This window comes from Scatophagus argus, chromosome 17 (assembly GCF_020382885.2).
Source record: "Scatophagus argus isolate fScaArg1 chromosome 17, fScaArg1.pri, whole genome shotgun sequence".
Classification (NCBI taxonomy): domain Eukaryota; kingdom Metazoa; phylum Chordata; class Actinopteri; family Scatophagidae; genus Scatophagus; species Scatophagus argus.
Window position 1 is genome coordinate 323,071 of NC_058509.1, and position 18,817 is coordinate 341,887.

Here is an 18,817-nt window from a genome sequence, read left to right on the forward strand (position 1 = left end):
GTTGTTGTTTGGTTTCTCACTCACTGACGTGTTGCTCGAACAGACACACAGTTGGTCTGAATGTCTGCTGTGATGCCTGCTTGCTTCAACCTACAACCCAGACTTGTGGGTCCCTGTCCCTGTCTCCTTTCCGTCTGTTTCTGTCTCACTGTTGAACTCATTCATCTCTCTCGTATTTATTCTTTCCTTCACCTTTCTCTGTTTTCTCCACTTTTCAACACACTCGCTGACAAACACAAACACCCGTGACACGCACACACACGCACACACACCCCTGTCTTCCTATCATCCTGTCTGTTGAACAGGAAGTTGAAGCTGGAGAGTGAGCTGGCGGCTCAGCTGTGGAGGGTTTCATGGGACGACGTCCAGATATGCAATCTGGATAAAGTCCTGAGGAGAGCCTGCAGCAGACTCACCATGTCTCTGGTAACACTCACACAGAAACACTTTAAAATGTTTTCCACAATCCACTAAATGGATTAATGAGTTCATCTGGATTCTCTGCAGAAAGGATCCAACTGTGGCTCTCTGATGACCATGGAGGGAAACATCCAGATCTACACAAAAACGGGATACTACAAGGTTTGACTGGCACCACCTGCTGGCACCAATCAGCCAATACACTCTGACAGCCGACAGTCTGACTGCTGACCTCACTGTAACGGGGAATAATGTCGTCATGTCATGAACAAGGTGGTCATCTGGCTGATTTTCTCTCCTGCAGGGAAACCTGGCAGCCATCAAGTATATCAACAAGAGGCGCATCGAACTGACCAGGAATGTTCTGTTTGAACTAAAACATGTAAGAGCTCTGTCTGTCCACCTGCTCAGGTTTTGTTTAGGGGTTTGGTGCCTTGCTTATGGGATTTTGACAGTTTAAATCAGTTTAGGACCTACAGTCAAATCCACACCCAACTATCTACTTACCAACTAACCAACCAGTCCACCAATCAGAGTGATAAACTTAGCTTCCAAGAACCAGACAAGCAGTCCACCTCCAGCTTTCAACTGAAAGCACCTCACAGACCAAACTATTGGCCTACTTTGGTTAAGCTCTGAGTATACAATTTGGTGAAGATGATCTTGGTGGAATTAAAAAAACCCACTGACCAGCTGGCCTAGTGGCAGACCTGATCCACCAGAAGTGGATCAGCAGTGCCTGATTCTGGGTTTAGCGCCTTGCTTGTAGGATGCTGATGGTTTTGGTGGGATTTGAACCAGCAGCCTCTTTGTTCTGGCAGATGCGAGACGTTCAGAATGAGCACCTGACTCGCTTCATCGGCAGCTGCATCGACCCGCCAAACATGTGCATCATCACGGAGTACTGCCCCAGAGGCAGTCTGCAGGTACACCACCGCAACTGCTCAGACCTCTATGAAACTGTCTGTCATCTTCCTACCCCTCCATACTACTCTGTTGGCTCATATGTCAGTCCTTTGTACCCCTCCATACCTTCATACTCGATCTAATCTTCATGGCCCTTTATATCCCACTATCAGCATCTTCTGCCCCTCTTTCAACTCTTTACACCTCAACCCTCTGTGGACTTCCATTCACTTGTTGTACAACTCCATTAACCCACTGTACTGCCCATATTAATCGTTATGTACCAAGTAGCAGCAGATACATCAGATGTTCCCCTCAGCTTCCAGTTATAGTTACTTGTCAGCACTGTAACCTAGCAACATGAGGACACGTCAGCCTGCTGTAGGTTGGTGTGGGCTGCGTGGGGTTTGGGTTGTTGCCAGTTGACCACTGGATCTCAAAATATCAGTGCAGCAAAGAGCTGCTGAGAGGAGGAAGACTTCATCACAGCTGCACTGTGTGGACATAAGGACAGGAAGAGGTGGGAAATAAAACCTTCAATGTGCTCCTCATTAATTTAACTCATCTTTCAGGACATCATTTTAATGTTTGTGAAACTGCAGAAGGACAAAGACAAAAGAAAAAAATCCTCCAGGGGGGTAGAATGGTAGAGGGGAGGCAAACATGCTGCAGGAGGTGAAGTCAAAAATCAGAGTCTGACCTGAGAAAAATGTCAAAACACAGACATGTGTTTCATACACACGTTGACATGTGGCAGTGTGACGTCCACTTCTGATGTCCACCCCGGAGAAATGTCCATAAATCCACTCAGAAACCAGAGAACAAAGACTTATTGTCGGGTTAAATTTTCCTCAGTATCACAGTGATCCAAGGCTACACCACCAACAGGAGCTGCTAACAGGAGCTGCTAACGGCTAATTCGGCTCACTGTGAATGCAGAACCGAGCTAATCTGTAGCCGACAGAACAACATATGATGAGCCGTTACACGCTCTTTCTCTCCTGATGGCCTTTATTGTCTCTGTCATCTTATTTGTTCACACACAGACCTGCATGTTGGTGTTAGCATGTTAATATCTATCAGATTAGCATCAACATTTTCAAATTCAGTTCAGTTCAAAAAAACACTTCATTTGTCCCCAGAAGGTAATTTAAAGGCACACAGAGAAACCAAAAACAGCTGTGCAACAAGGCATTAGTGCAACAAATATATGTAATAAAATAAGTAATAATATAAATAATACAGTGTAAACAGTGACTATGTAAAAAATAAGAGTCCGGATCGCTGTGTGTGTGTGTGTGTGTGTGTGAACATCACAGAGATGCTCAGTGTGTGAGTGTGAGAGTCCATGAGTCTATTTGAGAGTGTGGGGTTAAGGGTGGAGGGTTCTCGTGTGAAGGGTGGTGTAGGGGGTGGTATGGGGGGGGGTTGTGGGTTGAGGACTTGAACAGCCTTGGGAACAAAGGTTGTTCTCCTCCTCTGAGTCCGGCAGCTGGTGCAGCGCCGCCGACGTCCTGAGGGGAGCCACTCAAATACAAGGAACAGGACGTGGGAGGGGTCCTGGAACACACTTTGACTGAGTTCTGTTATGGAGGCTGATGGAGTGGAACCAGCTGATGAATGAGAAAGTGAGCACACTCTCGATGAAGCGTGGCACAACGTTTGGAGGATGACCTTGCTGACTCTAAACGAGTTAAGCTTCCTCAGGAGATACTGCCTCTGCTGGCATTTTCTGAGGATCTCCTCTGTGTTGGAGGCAAATCTCTGGTTGAAGTCTTCGACAATCTGCACCGGTCTCCCACAGATCGTGTGGTGACTGCTGCAGCCAGTTCCCACTGCTTTTGGAGAGTGTCACCACCACCGTCTCCTTGGTCTTTTCCTCGTTCATTTGCAGACAGGAAGTATCACACCACTCCACAAACTCCTGCAGGGCTGAGCCGTGCTGCTGTGTTGGCCCTGAAAGCAGAGTCAGGAGGACCGTGTCGTCTGCAAACTTGACGAGGTGACAGTTTGGCTGGGCTGCAGTCATCAGTGTAGAGGATGAAGAGCAGTGGTGAGACGACACAGCCCTGTGGGAAGCCAGTTGAGGTATGAAGGAGGCCAGAGAAGGTGTTGTTGATCAGAACTCTCTGCGACCGGTTGGTGAGAAAGTCAGCGACCCACAGGATGAGCTGGTAATCCAAGTGGAAGTGGCTGGACAGTTTCTGAGCCAGAATGGGGGGCTGCAAAGTGCTGAAGGCTGATGAAAAGTCTGCGAACAGAAGTCTTGCTATGGTGTTGGGGAGTTCCAGGTGCATGTGGATAGTGTCTACCATGAAAGATTTGGCGTCGTAAACTCTCCTGCCTGTGCGATATGCAAACTGCAGAGGCTCCATCAGTGAGCCAGTCTTGCTGATGATGAGGGTTTTGATGAACTTCTCAATAGCCTTCATGGCCAGAGAGGTGAGGGCCACGGGGCAGAGGTCATTTAGGGCTTTGATGGTGCCACCCTTGTTTGGGATGGGGATGACTATGGAGAGATTCCACAGCCTGGGGAGTGTGCTGCAGGCCAAGGAACTCTGGAACAGAAGCTGAAACACGCCCCCCAGTGGCTCAGCACAGTACCTCAGGGTGCGTCCACTGATGTTGTGTGGCCCCGGTGCTTAATTTATTTTGGATTTCTTGAATAAAATATCTGAAATTATCACACCTTTTATTTTTGCTAAGATAAAATAACAAAATGAGAATTTAAAAAGTGATGCATTTTGTAAATGTTTTGCAAATCTTTTGCAAATGCTCCAGATAAAATAAAGACCAGAAGCTTCGAGCCTTTGATATTTTTATCTGCAGTGAAATCTGCACTAACTGATGTGCTGATGTGTGTGTGTGTGTGTGTGTGTGTGTGCGTATTTTCCAGGACCTGATGGAGAGCGACAGCATCACTCTGGACTGGATGTTCAGATATTCTCTTATCAATGACATTGTCAAGGTAACAACCTGTTGCTGCAGGGGGGCGGGGCAGAGCCACTCACACACACACACACACACACACACACACACACACACACACATTGATTCCCAGCAGATTTTTGTAGTTTCTGTGTGTTCGAACAACACAGATGGTGACAGAACTCAGATCCTGATCCAGCTGTGACTCTGCAGTAAGACAGATGTGTTCACAAAGCCTCCATCTTAGTCAGCTCTATGTTGTTTATTATCTATTGTTTATTTATTGTTTATTATAGATGTTTGTTTTTGTCAACAGGGTATGTTGTTTCTTCACAACAGTGTCATTGTCTCCCACGGCAACCTCAAGTCATCCAACTGTGTGGTGGACAGTCGCTTCGTCGTGAAGCTCACAGACTACGGCCTGCAGAGTCTGAGGACCAGCAGCTGCCCCGAGGACACACACGCTTACTACGCCCGTACGGCACACACACACACGTGCACTGACACTTACGCACACGCACACACACACACACACACAAACTCACCTGTGCACCCTCACCACGTCCCCTGCAGGAAAGCTGTGGACGGCCCCTGAGCTGCTGAGGACAGAGTGTCCTCCCCCCCGTGGGACTCAGAAAGGAGACGTCTACAGCTTTGGCATCATCCTCCAAGAGGTGGCTCTGCTCAGAGGAGTCTTCTTCCTGGACACACACACTCCGATTCCCAAAGGTACCTCGTACTCACCTGGACACATTTTGAACCAACATTTTTAATCCGAGTCCACTGGCTGCTGTTGTTTCTGTGAGCCACGGGGGGACAGAGAGAATGATTACAGGACTCTGCCTGAGTTTTAATCCACACATGATTTACAAATGTCGTAAAAATGATGTCCTGGTGTCCCCCCTCCCCCAGAGATCATACAGGCAGTAGTTCAGGGTGGCGTCCCCGCACTCCGTCCCTCCCTCTGCTTCCACAGTCACAGTGAAGACCTCGGAGTCCTGATGCAGCGCTGCTGGAGCGAAGAGCCGAGCGAGAGACCTGACTTCAACACCATCAGGATCCTGCTGAGGAAACAACACAGGTGGGCGGCATACCTGAATTCAAGGATTCAAGGAGCTTTATTGTCATTTCACACACGTAGAACATGAGTGGAACGAAATTAGTTTCCCCGGTCCCGGTATAAGCCCAATTGCCTAACAAAATAAATATAAATATAAACAACGCTATATAATATAAAAACAGTAGAATATAAAAAAGACAGTAGATGATATAAAAATCAGAATACTGCAGCCCCAAGTCCTCCAGAGTCCTCCAGAGCCCAGCTGAGTCCACCTGAGTCCCCCTTAACTCAGCTCTGATTGCTTGTTTTGTTTACAATTACTCTGATACCACAGAGCAACTGAACCTGAATCCTGTCCATGTGTCTGTCATTATGTCTGTCCTCTTCTCTGTCCTCCTGCCTGTCCCTGTGTCTGTCCTCCTGTCTGCCCTCGTGTCTGTCCTCCTGTCTGTCTGTATGTTCAGGGGTTATGGTTCCAACATCCTGGACAACCTCCTGTCTCGTATGGAGCAGTATGCCAACAACCTGGAGGAGCTGGTGGAGGAGAGGACGCAGGCGTATCACGAGGAGAAACGCAAGGCTGAGTCCCTGCTCTACCAGATTCTACCACAGTAAATATACTGCAGTAATACTGCATCAGATGCTTCATGACGGTCCAATGCTGAGTACTGTTCCTTCACTGTCTCTGTCTCAGCTCAGTGGCGGAGCAGCTGAAACGAGGTGAGACAGTTCAGGCTGAAGCTTTCGACTCCGTCACCATCTACTTCAGTGACATTGTGGGCTTCACCGCCCTGTCAGCTGAGAGTACACCACTACAGGTCAGCAGAACGCAGTAGAACACGCCTGTTTGTACACACAGTACATGTATCATGCATGTGCATATGTACATGTGTAGTATTTTACTGTTGGTTACTTTGGGTTATTTTCCTTTGTGAAGAAGCAGCAGTTGTGTGTTGGCTAACAGCTGATGGGGTTGTTGACAAACAAACAAACAACAGCTCTGTAAACATGGGGCTGCCATCTACTGGTGCATCCTGGTATCACAGCAACCGTACGTAATGTGTTTAATTATTGTCTTTTTCTTGCAGGTTGTGACCTTGCTGAACGACCTCTACACCTGTTTCGATGCCATCATCGACAACTTTGATGTTTACAAGGTAGAAGATTCCCGCCGCTCCCTGTCTTTGTGCTAAGCTAAGCTAACCGAGCCCTGGTCAATGGTCAAAAGTCGCTGTGACCTCTCAAACCCATTCTTACACATTCTTCTAAAGACAAAATTTAACAAGATGATGACGAGATGACTTTTTCTACTCAGAAGGTCAAAGGTCATCTTCACTGTGACATTATGGTGTTTCCTGTCTGTTATTCAGCAGCAGAACTCAGGAACTGAAGGGCAGACTGTGGCCAGATTTCACATATGGTCCACGTCCTGGACTGGTGACTCTGATCTCAGGTGTCCCCCTTCAAACTGAGCTGATTGTGTCGATGTTCTGTGCTGTTGGTTGAACGTGCGTGTGAAGCCTCCATGTTTTGCAGTCTGGAGCTTCTCTTCAGCAGTCAGATCTGAAGCTCTGTGGTCCACCACAGGCTGGCTGGTCTAATGATGCTGAACTTCAACTGATGAAGATCTCAGTCAGCATAGGGATTTAGTATTTTCTCTGTCTGAGTGACTGAGTGAGTAGCTCTGTGTTAGCTTGTATTCGTGGCTTGCATCCACCTTGCAGGGTGGTTGCCATAGATACGCTGGGACCAATGCCTTCTTGTGTGCACAGTTATTTTTAAAGTTTTTAAAACAAGTCACAGCAGAGAGTGAAGTGAGTTCACGAGATAGTCCCGAGACTGGTGTGTGATGAGGTCGGTGCTGCCCCCAGGTGGAAACCATTGGTGATGCCTACATGGTGGTGTCAGGCCTGCCGGTCAGGAACGGCAAGCTGCATGCTCGGGAGGTGGCCCACATGTCTCTGGCTCTGCTGGACGCCGTCACGAGCTTCAAGATCCGCCACCGAGCCAACCAGCAGCTCCGGCTCCGCATCGGCATACACAGTGGTCAGTGTGAGTGTGTGTGTGCGAGTGTGTGTGAGAGAAGGTGTTTTAATAAAGTACTATAAAAAGAAATAATTGTGTTTGTAGGTCCGGTGTGTGCAGGTGTGGTGGGGCTGAAGATGCCCAGGTACTGTCTGTTTGGAGACACCGTCAACACGGCGTCACGCATGGAGTCCAACGGAGAGGGTAACAGACACACACACACACACATTCTGATTCTGTTAACAGCTGATTCGTTATGTCCCTGTACACTTTGAACTGGTTTACTTCCTCCATCAGAGAAGCTGCAGGTCAACACCTTGACCTGAATAATCATCTCTGCACTCGTAAACAGGAAGCTATCTTGTCCATAATTACATTCCTCAACAAACTATCGTCTTACATTTTGGCTGATTCGGATAAAAAACAAAGTACAGAAAACAAAAAGTTGTACAAAGTCCTTCCAGGTGATTGCTGCATTAATCAAGGTGCAAAACTTTCCTCTGATGCCACCTTCAGGACACATTTTGAACAGACTAAAATCATGTCACATGACCGACAGGTAGCTCACTGATTGGGTGGTTGTCAGAGACTGAAAACAGTCTGGACATGGAGGCAAACTGCTGCTGGTGTTTGGTGCAGCTCTAAACCAGCTGGTGGTTTGTTCCGCCGACTGAATGACGCATGAAGAGTTTGGACGTCACGTGTTGGTCACTACTGCTCTGCCGTTTGTCTCTGCAGCCCTGAAGATTCACGTGTCGGAGGCGACTCGTCAGGTCTTGTTGGAGTTCAGTTGCTTCCAGCTGCAGCTCAGAGGAGAAATCGAGGTGAAGGGAAAAGGACGCATGAGGACGTACTGGCTGCTGGGGGAGACCAACTGAGGGAGGACAGGATGGAGTGGCGGAGCTGATGTCACAGAGAGAAAGAAAGTCACCGATGGACACTGTCCACCGTCCTGCTTCAGGCCACATCTGGACAGACACACTGACTGAAACAACCATCTGGGATTGGACTCCTCCTCCTCTTTGATTGGACGTTCAGCTCAGCTTTTCACCCAGAAGCCTACAGACAGATGAATGTTTCACTGTAAAAATAAATCATTAGAATTTAGTCATATAAATACAAAAATGAACTGAGTGGGTTTGATTATCTTTGGGTCGTAATCGTTCAAACTGTCAACTTTTCATCTTCAGTCTCAGTCATTTTTGGAATAATATTCTAATAATTTCCAAGACCTATACTGCATTCAGACCCATGAGAGAACACATTTTTTATTGATTATTTGAGACTTACTCTCTGTATATGTTGCTGACTATAACTATTAACTGTGTGCTACATTTTCCCTAAAATTTGGACCAATCACTTGGAGGAGTGTTTTTGGAAATTTGAGGAACTGTAAAATAAAGTGGAAATTAAAACTATGACACATAGAGATCATATCAGAATCTTAATCTGACTTTTGTCATTTCTAGCGCAAAGAGTTTCATTAAAGGAACAGTTCACCCAAAAATGAAAACTTGGGGCTGATGGAAAGTCTGGTAAAATTCCTGTGTGCACATTTCATTTCCAGAGCTTCACCTTAAAACAACGCTGCAGCTTTCTGCTGAACAGCTGAAGAAGCTTGGGAAGCCTCAAAACGGCTCCATAAAGTTTGTTTGGTGTAATCTAAGTGTCCAGAAGCCCAGAGAGCCCAAAGTGGTATGAAAGAGGTTATTTGACAGCCTTTTTAAGCTGAAACATCCACTATAGTGGCAAAGCTAAAAGTGTTAGCATGAGTTCGAGCGTGTGTGTGTGTGTGTGTGTGTGCACTGTTAGATGGGATGTGAGGCGGGCTTGCAATTGAGGTTGTCACTCTGGTTAGTGTTGTGTGTGTAAATGTATTGATACTTTAAACATATACAAGGTACACAAAAATAATAATGATAACACACCAATATGACATTCTGCTGAATCTAAAAAATATGTTCAAAATCACTGATTATCATTTTTGTTTTTAATTGTAACCTGGACATATCAGATTCATACACAGTCAATCAGCAATTATTAAACAGACATTCACTGACGTTAACTGATTTCAGGAGAACCATTAACAACATCTTTATCGTTCTTATCAGAAAGCAGAAATGGTAAAATGTTTCTTGGACACCCACACACACACACACACACAAATCAAATGTTGGTAACATTTTGGTGCAGCCTATTTGTCTTTTTCTTTGCTTCTTGTATTTCTTATGCATTTTGATATGGATAAGTACCCGTATCCATATTAAAATGTACTATTTTACTTTGTGTTTGTTTGTTTATTTGTTTTTGTTTCAATAATTTGTTGCATTTGTTATTCAAAAACAACTTATAAAAGGTTCCTTTGCAGATGGTCGACAGCAGAGCAGGCCGCGGATTGGCTCCAGATTTTCTCTCCTGTCATTGGTCTGTACGTATATCAGTTAGAGATTTAAGGTAAATGATTGGTCAACTGGCCCTGTGCGCTCCGCCCCCTTGCTCCGCTCGGTCGTTGCGGATGTCCGTTATGTTACTGTGGTCGAGTCGGACAGAGTGAGAACTGCCCCAAAATAAGTTTTAAAAACACACAGTCACCGTCCAAACCTTCCCATACGGGGGCTCAAGCACTGACAGGAGTACCAAACTCTCCGGTACAACGACAGAAACATTTATAACCCCCCCAGAACCCGGAGTCCCAGTCCTTCGCAGCTCCGCGGGGCCCGGCGAGGCGCGGCGGGAGCAGATGGAGCCTGCACCGGCGAAGGCGAAGCCGCAGGGCCGGCTACTAGTGTCCACTCAGCTGGACGCCAAAGACGAGCTTGAGGAGGTAGGGTGATCCGGTTTCACGGCCCAGAAAGAACACTTAACTCGGGGTTAGCGCGTTTATGGTCGGTTTTCAGGCAGACATCGGTAGTTTGAGAGCAGTTTGGATACAAAGAGACATGATGGAACCATATCTGTGAGCCTACACGGCGGCTAGCAGGCTAGTTAGCATGGCTAGCAGGTGGCTAGCATCATTAGCACAGTACAGCTGTACGGTCCTTTGTGAAAACACGGTGTTGGTATTTAAGGCCGCAGTGTGGAGGTGTGTTTGTGGTGTCTGTGTGCTCCGAAAGACGCCAAACCGCGGGGTAAGATGTCACACAGCTGACGGACAGTTAGCCTAGCATGCTAAACCTACGTAAACCCAAAAAGTGACAGATGCGCATGCGCCGTGTTTGTGTTTCACATGTCAAAAGTAGTGAGATACCGACAGTTCACTTTATTGTTTGAAAGGTCAACTGATATAAACATCCTTTATGTATTCGCACACTGAAGAACTGTTCACAAGTAAAGTAAAGTAAAAAGGTAACAAAACATTACTGTTTCCAGAGAAAATAGTAACTACAAAATAAACACAAATGTCGTTTAAGTGTTCAGGAGCATGTCGAGCTGCTGCTTCGGTTATGCAGCATCCTACAGCACTGAACTCCATATTTATGTAAATCACTTTGGGTAGTACATGCTGTACACTTAACCATAGTCAGTGTATTACCTGCAGTACTCGGTGGCCAGCTTACATGTTCAACCATAGGACTTCCCTAACTGTGAGCCAGCTGATCTGAAGCACTACAGTAATACAATGTGCTGCATGTGTATAAATGCGCAAATGTGTGTGTGTGCGCGTATGCAGAGACTGGAGCGTTGTGTTGGAATCGTCCAGTCGCTGACCAATGGGCTGTCAGAGAGAGAGGCCAACGACGCGCTCACTGCCAACGTAAGAAACATCAAGCACTACTGCAACAGTTACTGTGACAAGTACTACAGCTAATACTGCTATAAATACCACTCTGATAATCAGTGCCAACCTAAGAAACACATCCTCTACTACTAGAAGTCTGGTACATAAAATACTGTGAGAAATACTGCGACCACCACAGTAAATATTCCCCTGAGGTGGATTACACTGAAGTATCACAAAAAGTAGTGCGGGTCTCTGACCACTGAAAACGCACCATGATGGTCTGGACACCTGACAGCCAATCAGAACAAAGTATGGACCTAAACTGAGGTACACACACAACCAGCAGTACTGAGGCAGTTTGTGTTCTTTGTTGTCTCACATCCTGTTACCTGTCCAGGTGTGTAAAGGTCAGCAGCAGCATGAGGAGGTGTGTCTGGGTCTCTTCACTCTGGTCCTCACAGAGCCGAGCCAGGCCCAGCGGGTGAGACACCACCGGGTCATTGTTCTTATGTGACTCACTATGCCATCACTGTGACGTCACTCTGTATGTGTGTGTGTGTGTGTGCTGACAGTGTTACAGAGACCTGACGCTGGTCAACAGAGACGGGATGAACGTGATTCTGGTGAAGATCAACCAGATCCTGATGGAGAAGTTCCTCAAACTGCAGGATGTCCCAAGAACACAGGTAAATAAACTCTGTACAGGTACTCACACAGGTGTACAGGTACACAGGCAGTCCTTCGTCATCCTAACATTCTGTCATATGCTCTGATCCACTGAAGAGGAGAATGTCTGCTCTGAAGGCTTCGCTACATCGAATCAGTAATCACCTCTGAATCCTTATAGACCTCAGGTGGTCCTGTGGACAGTTTGAGCAGAGGTCTTTTAGGATGAGATCTGAGAGGCTGAAAGCTCTGATGCTCTGTGTGTTAATGTGTGTGTGTGTGCAGCTGGTGTGGCTGGTCAGAGAGCTGGTGAAGAGCGGCATCATGGGAGCTGATGGTGTCGTCATGACTCTGCTGAAGCAGATTGCAGGTCAGACACTCACGCACACACTGTGCATACACACATCAGTGTCACAGTGTGAAGAGTCTTCATGCTGTCCTGCTGTCACTCCAGGTGGGGACATTTCCACTAAAAACCTGTGGCTGGCTGAGAGCGTCCTGGACATCCTGCTGGACCAGAAGTACGTCTGTGTGTCACGTGTTTGTGAATGTTCCTTCAGCCAGTGTGAACCCAGACTTTATGCTGCATTACAGCAGAAGAGGTGGGTTTCTTCAGGCGGGTTGTGTGGCTGAAGCAGCTGCGTTTTCCTCTGTGCAGGGAGTGGGTGTTGAAGAGCGGGATGCTGATCGCCATGTCTGTCTACACCTACCTCCGCCTCATCGTCGACCACGGAGCCCCGAACCTGCTGGCTCTGCGTCAGAAGGAGGTCGACTTCTGCATCGGCATGCTGAGGGAGAAGGTAGGGGGGAGGGAGGGAGGTCTCTCTGTTGTGTTTATCACCTGGTGCGTACTGATCTCCTGTCTCTGTGTGTGCAGTTCACAGAGTGTCTGATCATCGGCAGAGATCTGGTCCGTCTGCTGCAGAATGTTGCTCGGATCCCAGAGATGGAGCTTTTGTGGAAAGACCTGCTGCACAACCCACAAGTCCTCAGTCCTCAGTTCACTGGTAAAACTGCACCCTCCCACAATCCTCAGATTGTTACTGAGTCACGTATGACACATGGCAGCGGGCTGTGAGACCGTCACTGCTCAGCTGGACCAAACACAGGCGGTGCGACCAACCCTGGAGGAGATCCTGTTCAGACATCCTCAGCTAAACCATTAAAACATGAGTGTTGTATCTGAGGCAGCATTAAGCACTGTGCCGCCTGTCTGGTTGTGACCTGTGGTTGATAGCAAGTCGCTGACCGCCCAGTCAGTTTTCTGGTGTGTCCCAGTTCATCTTAACACCTTGGAGTCTGAAGTGTACTTGTGTGTGTTTCAGGTGTTCTCCAGCTGCTGACGGCTCGGACCTCCAGGAAGTTTCTGGCTTGTCGTCTCACACCCGACATGGAGACCAAACTTCTGTTCATGACCTCCAGGGTAACACACACACACACACTCACTCACACTCCATTGTTGACCTTGACCCCAGACCTGAACCTTGTTATCAGTGATGATGACCTCTGCCCCCTCCCTGACTCTGTGTACCTGTGCCCAGGTGCGTTTCGGGCAGCAGAAGCGGTATCAGGACTGGTTTCAGAGACAATACCTGTCCACAGCAGAGAGCCAGTCACTGCGCTGTGATCTCATTCGCTACATCTGTGGAGTGGTCCATCCATCCAATGAGGTGCTGAGCTCTGACATCTTGCCACGCTGGGCCATCATTGGCTGGCTGCTCACCACCTGCACGGTAAGAGGGTGGAGCTTCAGGCCGTCAGCCTCTTAAGGCCATCATCTGTTAAAATCAATAACAATGATCGGCTGATTTGTGTGTCTCCAGTCGAACGTTGCTGCCTCCAATGCCAAGCTGGCTCTCTTCTATGATTGGCTGTTCTTCAATCCTGAGAAAGACAGCATCATGAACATAGGTGACACGCACGCACGCACACACACACACACACACACACGGTACACAGCACACAGCAGAGTGTGTCTGGCTGGTGAGGAGCTGCTCATGGCGCCTGACTTCTTCAGGTGGAAATGATGCGTCACGTTTGTAGATCTGAAGGTCTGACGATGTCACGTGTTGTTGTGGTTTCTCTTCCTGTCAGAACCCGCCATCCTGGTGATGCATCACTCCATGAAACCTCATCCTGCCATCACAGCCACACTGCTGGACTTCATGTGCAGGGTAACACACACACACACACACCATCGCTGAGTGTATGGTGGCCGCCTTGAACCTGAACAAAACCACTTTGAACCAGTTTGTGGCAGAGTCTGATTTGGGATCAGTGTTGGATGATTTGCGTAACCATGGTGATATGAGCTGAGGCTCATGGGTGGCTTAGTCTTTACAGAGTGGTCAGAACACACACCTTTCAGTGAGTGACATGTTGGTGCCATTGGGACGTGTGGTCACCTGCCAACAGGCTGGGCTGCTGATTGGAGGACTTATTCACACCTCCTCCCTCGTTTCCTTCCTCAGATCATCCCTCACTTCTTTCCTCCGCTGGAGTCTCAGGTGCGTCAGGGCGTCTTTAACTCACTCAACTTCATCATGGAGAAGCGAGTGCTGGCGTAAGAGCTACACATCACACACACAGTAGTCACTCTGTCAGTACATCACATACTGATGACCGATTATTGATTATTGATCAGTCAATTATTGATTGGTCCCTCAGACACCTCGCTCCGCTGTTTGATAATCCAAAGTTGGACCGAGAGCTTCGATCGATGCTCAGAGAGAGATTCCCCGAGTTCTGCAGCTCACCCTCCCCACCTGCCGAAGGTAACACACGCACACACGTCATATCATCAATATCAGTTTTCAATAAAACATGAAACATAAAATCAAGAAGATACACAGTAATAGATTTATAAAATACATCAAAAGTATCTGCAACAACAAGCCAGTCCTTCTCTAAAACTGTCTGTCTGTGTGTGTGTGTGTGTGTGGCAGTTAAAATGGAGGAGGCAGTTTCCTTAGAGATGGACAACCACATGTTGGATAAAGAGGAGGGTTGCTACGACAACACAGAAGCCGCCTTCAGTGACGACGAGGAGGAAGTCAACAACAAAGGTGACAATAAGACAAACTTAAGCAGAGTAAACAAGTTCAAGTTACTGTGATGGTGACCAGGACAGCTCGAGCAGAAACCAGTTTCAGGTCCCAGTCTGTGTTCCACTGAGTGACCTGGTTCTCCCTGCGGGAGGTGAAACTGGTCACACTGTGACATCACACTGCTGTCTGACCTTATGTCGACCGATCACTGTGCAGGAAAGAAAAGGGAGTTCAGGTTCCATCCAATCAAAGAAGCTGTGATGGAAGAGCCTGCTGACATCACACCCTGGCTGGACCAATTAGACGACACCATGAAGGAGAAAGTCCAGCAGCTGCAGAAGACCAGGTGAGAGTCGTCGTCCCCCTTTTCCTCAGATCAGTCTGAAAGTCAGAGGTCACAGCTGTTTTCTGTTTATTGATCTGTTGGTGATCTCCTCAGCGACACGGAGACTCAGTGCGAGGTGATGCAGGAGATCGTCGATCTGATCTTGGAGGTGGGTTTGAGCTCACAGGTGACCCCCATGTTCTTCTGCTGTGCTCTACTGTACTCTGCTTTACTGTACTGTACTGTAGTCTTCCCTGCTGTGTTGTGTTGCAGGAGGACTTTGACTCGGAGCAGATGTCGGCTCTGTCTTCCTGTCTGGCTGAACTGTTCAAAGATCATTTCAGAGGAGATGTCCTGCCAGAGGAGATCACTGAGGAGTAAGACTGACCGGAGATGGACACACGCACACCTGAGAGACACTGTGGACATATTTGGCTTGTCATTTGTGTCACTTTGTGGATTTGTGGATGGGGGTCTTGTCTCTGTCCAGGAGACTGTGGTTACATACTGTGTCCATGAGCAGAGAACCCTGTGGGCACAGACAGACTGGTTTCCGTGTGTCGATGACTCAGCCTAACCTGTCTGTGTTTCTGACCGCCCGTCTGTCTCTCAGGTCCCTGGAGGAGTCCGTGTCTAAACCCGTCTGTCTGGTCTTCAGGAACCTGGTCACCATGCAGGAGGATAACAGTGGATTCTCGGTCCTGCTCGACATGTTGGCTGAATTTTACCAGAAACAACCCAAGATTGGATATCACCTGCTGTACTACCTCAAAGCCAGGTGAGGCATTCACAGGATGAGCTGTCTGTCGGAAATCTGAGTGTTTCTGTTTGCGGTACGCTGGAGGGGGGAGGGGGGATGACTCACTGAGAGATGTGATTTCAGGAAATTACAGAAATGGTGTGTGTGTGTGTGTGTGTGTGTGTGTGTGCAGTAAAGCGGCCAACGGGAAGATGATGCTGTACGAGTCTTTTGCTCAAGCCACAGCGCTCGGCGACCTGCACACCTGTCTAATGATGGACATGAAGGCGTGTCAGGAGGACGACGTCCGGCTGCTCTGCTACCTCACCCCCTCCATATACACTGAGGTACACACACACACACACACACACACACACACACACACACACACATACGTACTGTGCTGCTGTCAGGTGTTGAGCTTACCTGATGTATCTTTCAGTTTCCAGATGAGACGTTGCGAAGCGGCGAGCTGCTCAACATGATTGTAGCTGTCATCGATTCCACACAGGTGAGTCTCACCTACAGGTGCAACCCTTGAAGGTATCCATCATCACCCTGAGCTCACCTGTTTACTCTGTGTGTGTGTGTGTGTGTGTGTGTGTAGTTACAGGAACTGATGTGTCATGTGATGATGGGAAACCTGGTGATGTTCAGGAAAGACTCTGTGCTCAACATCCTCAGTGAGAAGCTCACACAAAGACACACACCCACACACACACACACACACTCAGCTAGACTCTGTCTTCATGTCCTCCCCTCCCTGTGTCCACAGTCCAGTCTCTGGACTGGGAGACGTTCGAGCAGTACAGCACCTGGCAGCTGTTCCTGGCTCACAGTATCCCCCTGGAAACCATCATCCCCATCCTGCAACATCTCAAATACAAAGGTGAGACTTAAGCAACGTGGACGGACGCCTGTCCCAAGTGTTGAGTCCAGGAGATGTCCACTATCCTCCAGTCTCAGACGCCTGTCTTTGTGCTTTCAGAACATCCTGAGGCCTTATCCTGTCTGCTGCTGCAGCTCCGCAGAGAAAAGTACGCACAAACACACACACACACACACACACAGTCTTTACTTCATGTTATAGGCTACTGCGTCCACTTAATGTCTGTCTGTCTGTCCGTCCGGCCCAGGCCAAGTGAGGAAATGGTGAAGATGGTCCTGAGTCGTCCCTGTCACCCTGAGGACCAGTTCACCACCAGCATCCTGAGACACTGGGCGTCCAAATATGATGACACACTGGGGGAACACATCAAGGCCCAACTGATCAAGAACAACAACCAGCCCCGCAAGAGACAGAGGTGAGGACAGGCAGGCAGACAGGCAGGCAGACAGACAGACAGACAGACAGGCAGGCTGTCCACACAGAGACAGACAGAGAGACAGGCTGTTCACACAGAGGCAGACAGACAAAGAGACAGGCTGTCCACACAGAGACAGGCAGAGAGACAGGCTGTCCTCATGGAGACAGACAGACAGACACAGATTTGTGTAGCTGTTGTGTTTTTTGATGAGTCGTGGATCAAACAGTCTGGGTTCAGGGTCGGTGGCTGAGCGGGACAGCTGGACAGGTTCAGGCCACCAGTAACCAGGCGTGTCTCTGTCTTCAGTCTCCGGAGCTCCAGCAGTAAACTGGCCCAGCTGACCCTGGAACAGATCCTGGAGCACATGGACAACCTGAGACTGAGCCTGAGCAACACCAAGAACAACTGTGAGTCCTCACATACTTCCTGACTGATCACTGATGTATTGATAACTGATAACTGATCAACGTGTTTGTCTCTGGCAGTTTTCACTCAGACTCCGATCCTTCAGGCCCTGCAGCACGTTCAGGCCAGCTGTGATGAGGCACACAAGATGAGGTGCACACACACACACACACAGACTGACGAATGACATCACACCAGGTGCTGATGATGTCACTTCCCCCTTGTGCAGATTCAGCGACCTGTTCGCCCTTGCAGAGGAGTACGAGGACTCTCAGACAAAGCCTCCGAAGTCTCGGCGTAAGGCTCCGGCCTCCTCGCCTCGCTCCAGGAAAGGAGCAGCTCCGCCCACCAACAACGAGGAGGAGAGCGCCTCCAGCAGCGCCTCGGTATGTCCCGCCCACTCTCGTCACAGCCGGTCGTTCTGACTTGAGTTTATTTAGTAACAGTGAAGAGACAGAGTGGAGACGGCGGTCCTCATCTGGATGGACTGTGGATGCTGTGTTCACGTGCTCCGTCATAATCACGTCTGGTCTTTGATGTTTATTTTCAGGAGGAGGAGGACTCAAAGCCCAAAGCTCCAAAGAGGAAGAGGAAAGGTTCTTCAGCCGTCGGCTCTGACAGTGACTGATGGACCCTCTGACCAATCACACACCAACTGCCACGGAGACACACAGCCAAGCAGCCGCTCTGACCACTGGAAGAGGCCCCGCCCCATCCTGACGACACGCACTGACCGCCGCGGGAGGGGCGGAGCACTGAGAAGCTGCAGACTTCAAATCCATATGGTGAACTTACTTTGGCCTGATGAGACTGATCTCTGACCAGCAGGTCAAAGGTCATTGTGTGGCTTGTATGTGGCTGTTCTCCCATGATGCACTGGGAGGAGGAAACCATGAACTCTGGGAACCAGACTGATTGACTGATTTTAACACAGGGAACATGATGATGATATAAATAATGATGAAGATGAGTGCGGTTGTTTGTGAGGACTTCTGACTTTTTTTTTTTCCTTCTTTTTTGGGGGGTAGTTGGATTTTGGACTCTTATTGTGGAAGATCCTCACTTCCTGCTGTTTTTAGCAGCTCCTTAATGTTTGTCTCACTGCAGTAAATTCCCTTTGTCTGTTAAGAAAGTCATGTTGGAGGAAATTCTTCATATAAAAGCTGATGGTTTGTTTCAGGTTGTCACCTGTGTGTTGACTGGGGGGATGCTGTGGCAGACACTCGGTTAAAAACATGAAAAATCCAAATGGAGTTTGGTGTGAATTG

The 18,817-nt window shown here is 48.3% G+C and overlaps 3 protein-coding genes across 6 annotated transcripts in view; all 3 read left to right on the forward strand.

Annotated features, from left to right (window-relative positions):
- Window positions 1–8,760, forward strand: part of npr1a (natriuretic peptide receptor 1a) — a 26,267-nt gene extending 17,507 nt beyond the window's left edge. For both annotated transcript variants that reach the window (XM_046417178.1, XM_046417177.1), the window contains exons 9-22: window positions 306–426; window positions 508–582; window positions 725–802; window positions 1,242–1,346; window positions 4,223–4,294; window positions 4,571–4,730; window positions 4,828–4,983; window positions 5,167–5,335; window positions 5,779–5,925; window positions 6,009–6,132; window positions 6,403–6,471; window positions 7,186–7,360; window positions 7,445–7,543; window positions 8,078–8,760. In XM_046417178.1, the coding sequence (XP_046273134.1) occupies window positions 306–426; window positions 508–582; window positions 725–802; window positions 1,242–1,346; window positions 4,223–4,294; window positions 4,571–4,730; window positions 4,828–4,983; window positions 5,167–5,335; window positions 5,779–5,925; window positions 6,009–6,132; window positions 6,403–6,471; window positions 7,186–7,360; window positions 7,445–7,543; window positions 8,078–8,217 (1,690 nt within the window). In that variant the 3' untranslated portion in view covers window positions 8,218–8,760. The remainder of the gene's footprint in view (window positions 1–305; window positions 427–507; window positions 583–724; window positions 803–1,241; window positions 1,347–4,222; window positions 4,295–4,570; window positions 4,731–4,827; window positions 4,984–5,166; window positions 5,336–5,778; window positions 5,926–6,008; window positions 6,133–6,402; window positions 6,472–7,185; window positions 7,361–7,444; window positions 7,544–8,077) is intronic.
- The window catches only part of LOC124074339 (zinc finger protein 184-like), a 155,998-nt gene that overhangs the window by 88,854 nt on the left and 48,327 nt on the right, over window positions 1–18,817 (forward strand). The window lies entirely within an intron of this gene.
- On the forward strand, window positions 9,813–18,725 carry ints3 (integrator complex subunit 3). 2 transcript variants are annotated; one of them, XM_046417179.1, is made up of 29 exons: window positions 9,813–10,163; window positions 11,010–11,093; window positions 11,458–11,541; window positions 11,633–11,746; window positions 12,012–12,096; window positions 12,181–12,247; window positions 12,385–12,526; window positions 12,604–12,733; window positions 13,052–13,149; window positions 13,268–13,459; window positions 13,550–13,637; window positions 13,821–13,900; window positions 14,198–14,289; window positions 14,394–14,500; window positions 14,672–14,791; window positions 14,990–15,119; window positions 15,213–15,267; window positions 15,372–15,475; window positions 15,712–15,876; window positions 16,031–16,184; window positions 16,280–16,348; window positions 16,445–16,520; window positions 16,613–16,726; window positions 16,826–16,874; window positions 16,974–17,141; window positions 17,451–17,551; window positions 17,630–17,702; window positions 17,779–17,935; window positions 18,100–18,725. In XM_046417179.1, the coding sequence occupies exons 1-29, from the start codon at window positions 10,080–10,082 to the stop codon at window positions 18,175–18,177; spliced, it is 3,060 nt and encodes a 1,019-aa protein (XP_046273135.1). In that variant the 5' UTR covers window positions 9,813–10,079; the 3' UTR covers window positions 18,178–18,725. The 2 variants fall into 2 exon arrangements, with proteins under 2 accessions (XP_046273135.1, XP_046273136.1); XM_046417180.1 differs by having other exon boundaries at window positions 15,757–15,876.

Bases quoted from the DNA above. Each gene is read 5' to 3' on its own strand.
- ints3 (XM_046417179.1), top strand. From the start codon at position 10,080: ATGGAGCCTGCACCGGCGAAGGCGAAGCCGCAGGGCCGGCTACTAGTG. The intron at 15,120-15,212 runs GTGAGAGTCGTC...TGATCTCCTCAG, and splicing joins CAGCAGCTGCAGAAGACCAG to CGACACGGAGACTCAGTGCG. The intron at 16,727-16,825 runs GTGAGACTTAAG...TTGTGCTTTCAG, and splicing joins GCAACATCTCAAATACAAAG to AACATCCTGAGGCCTTATCC.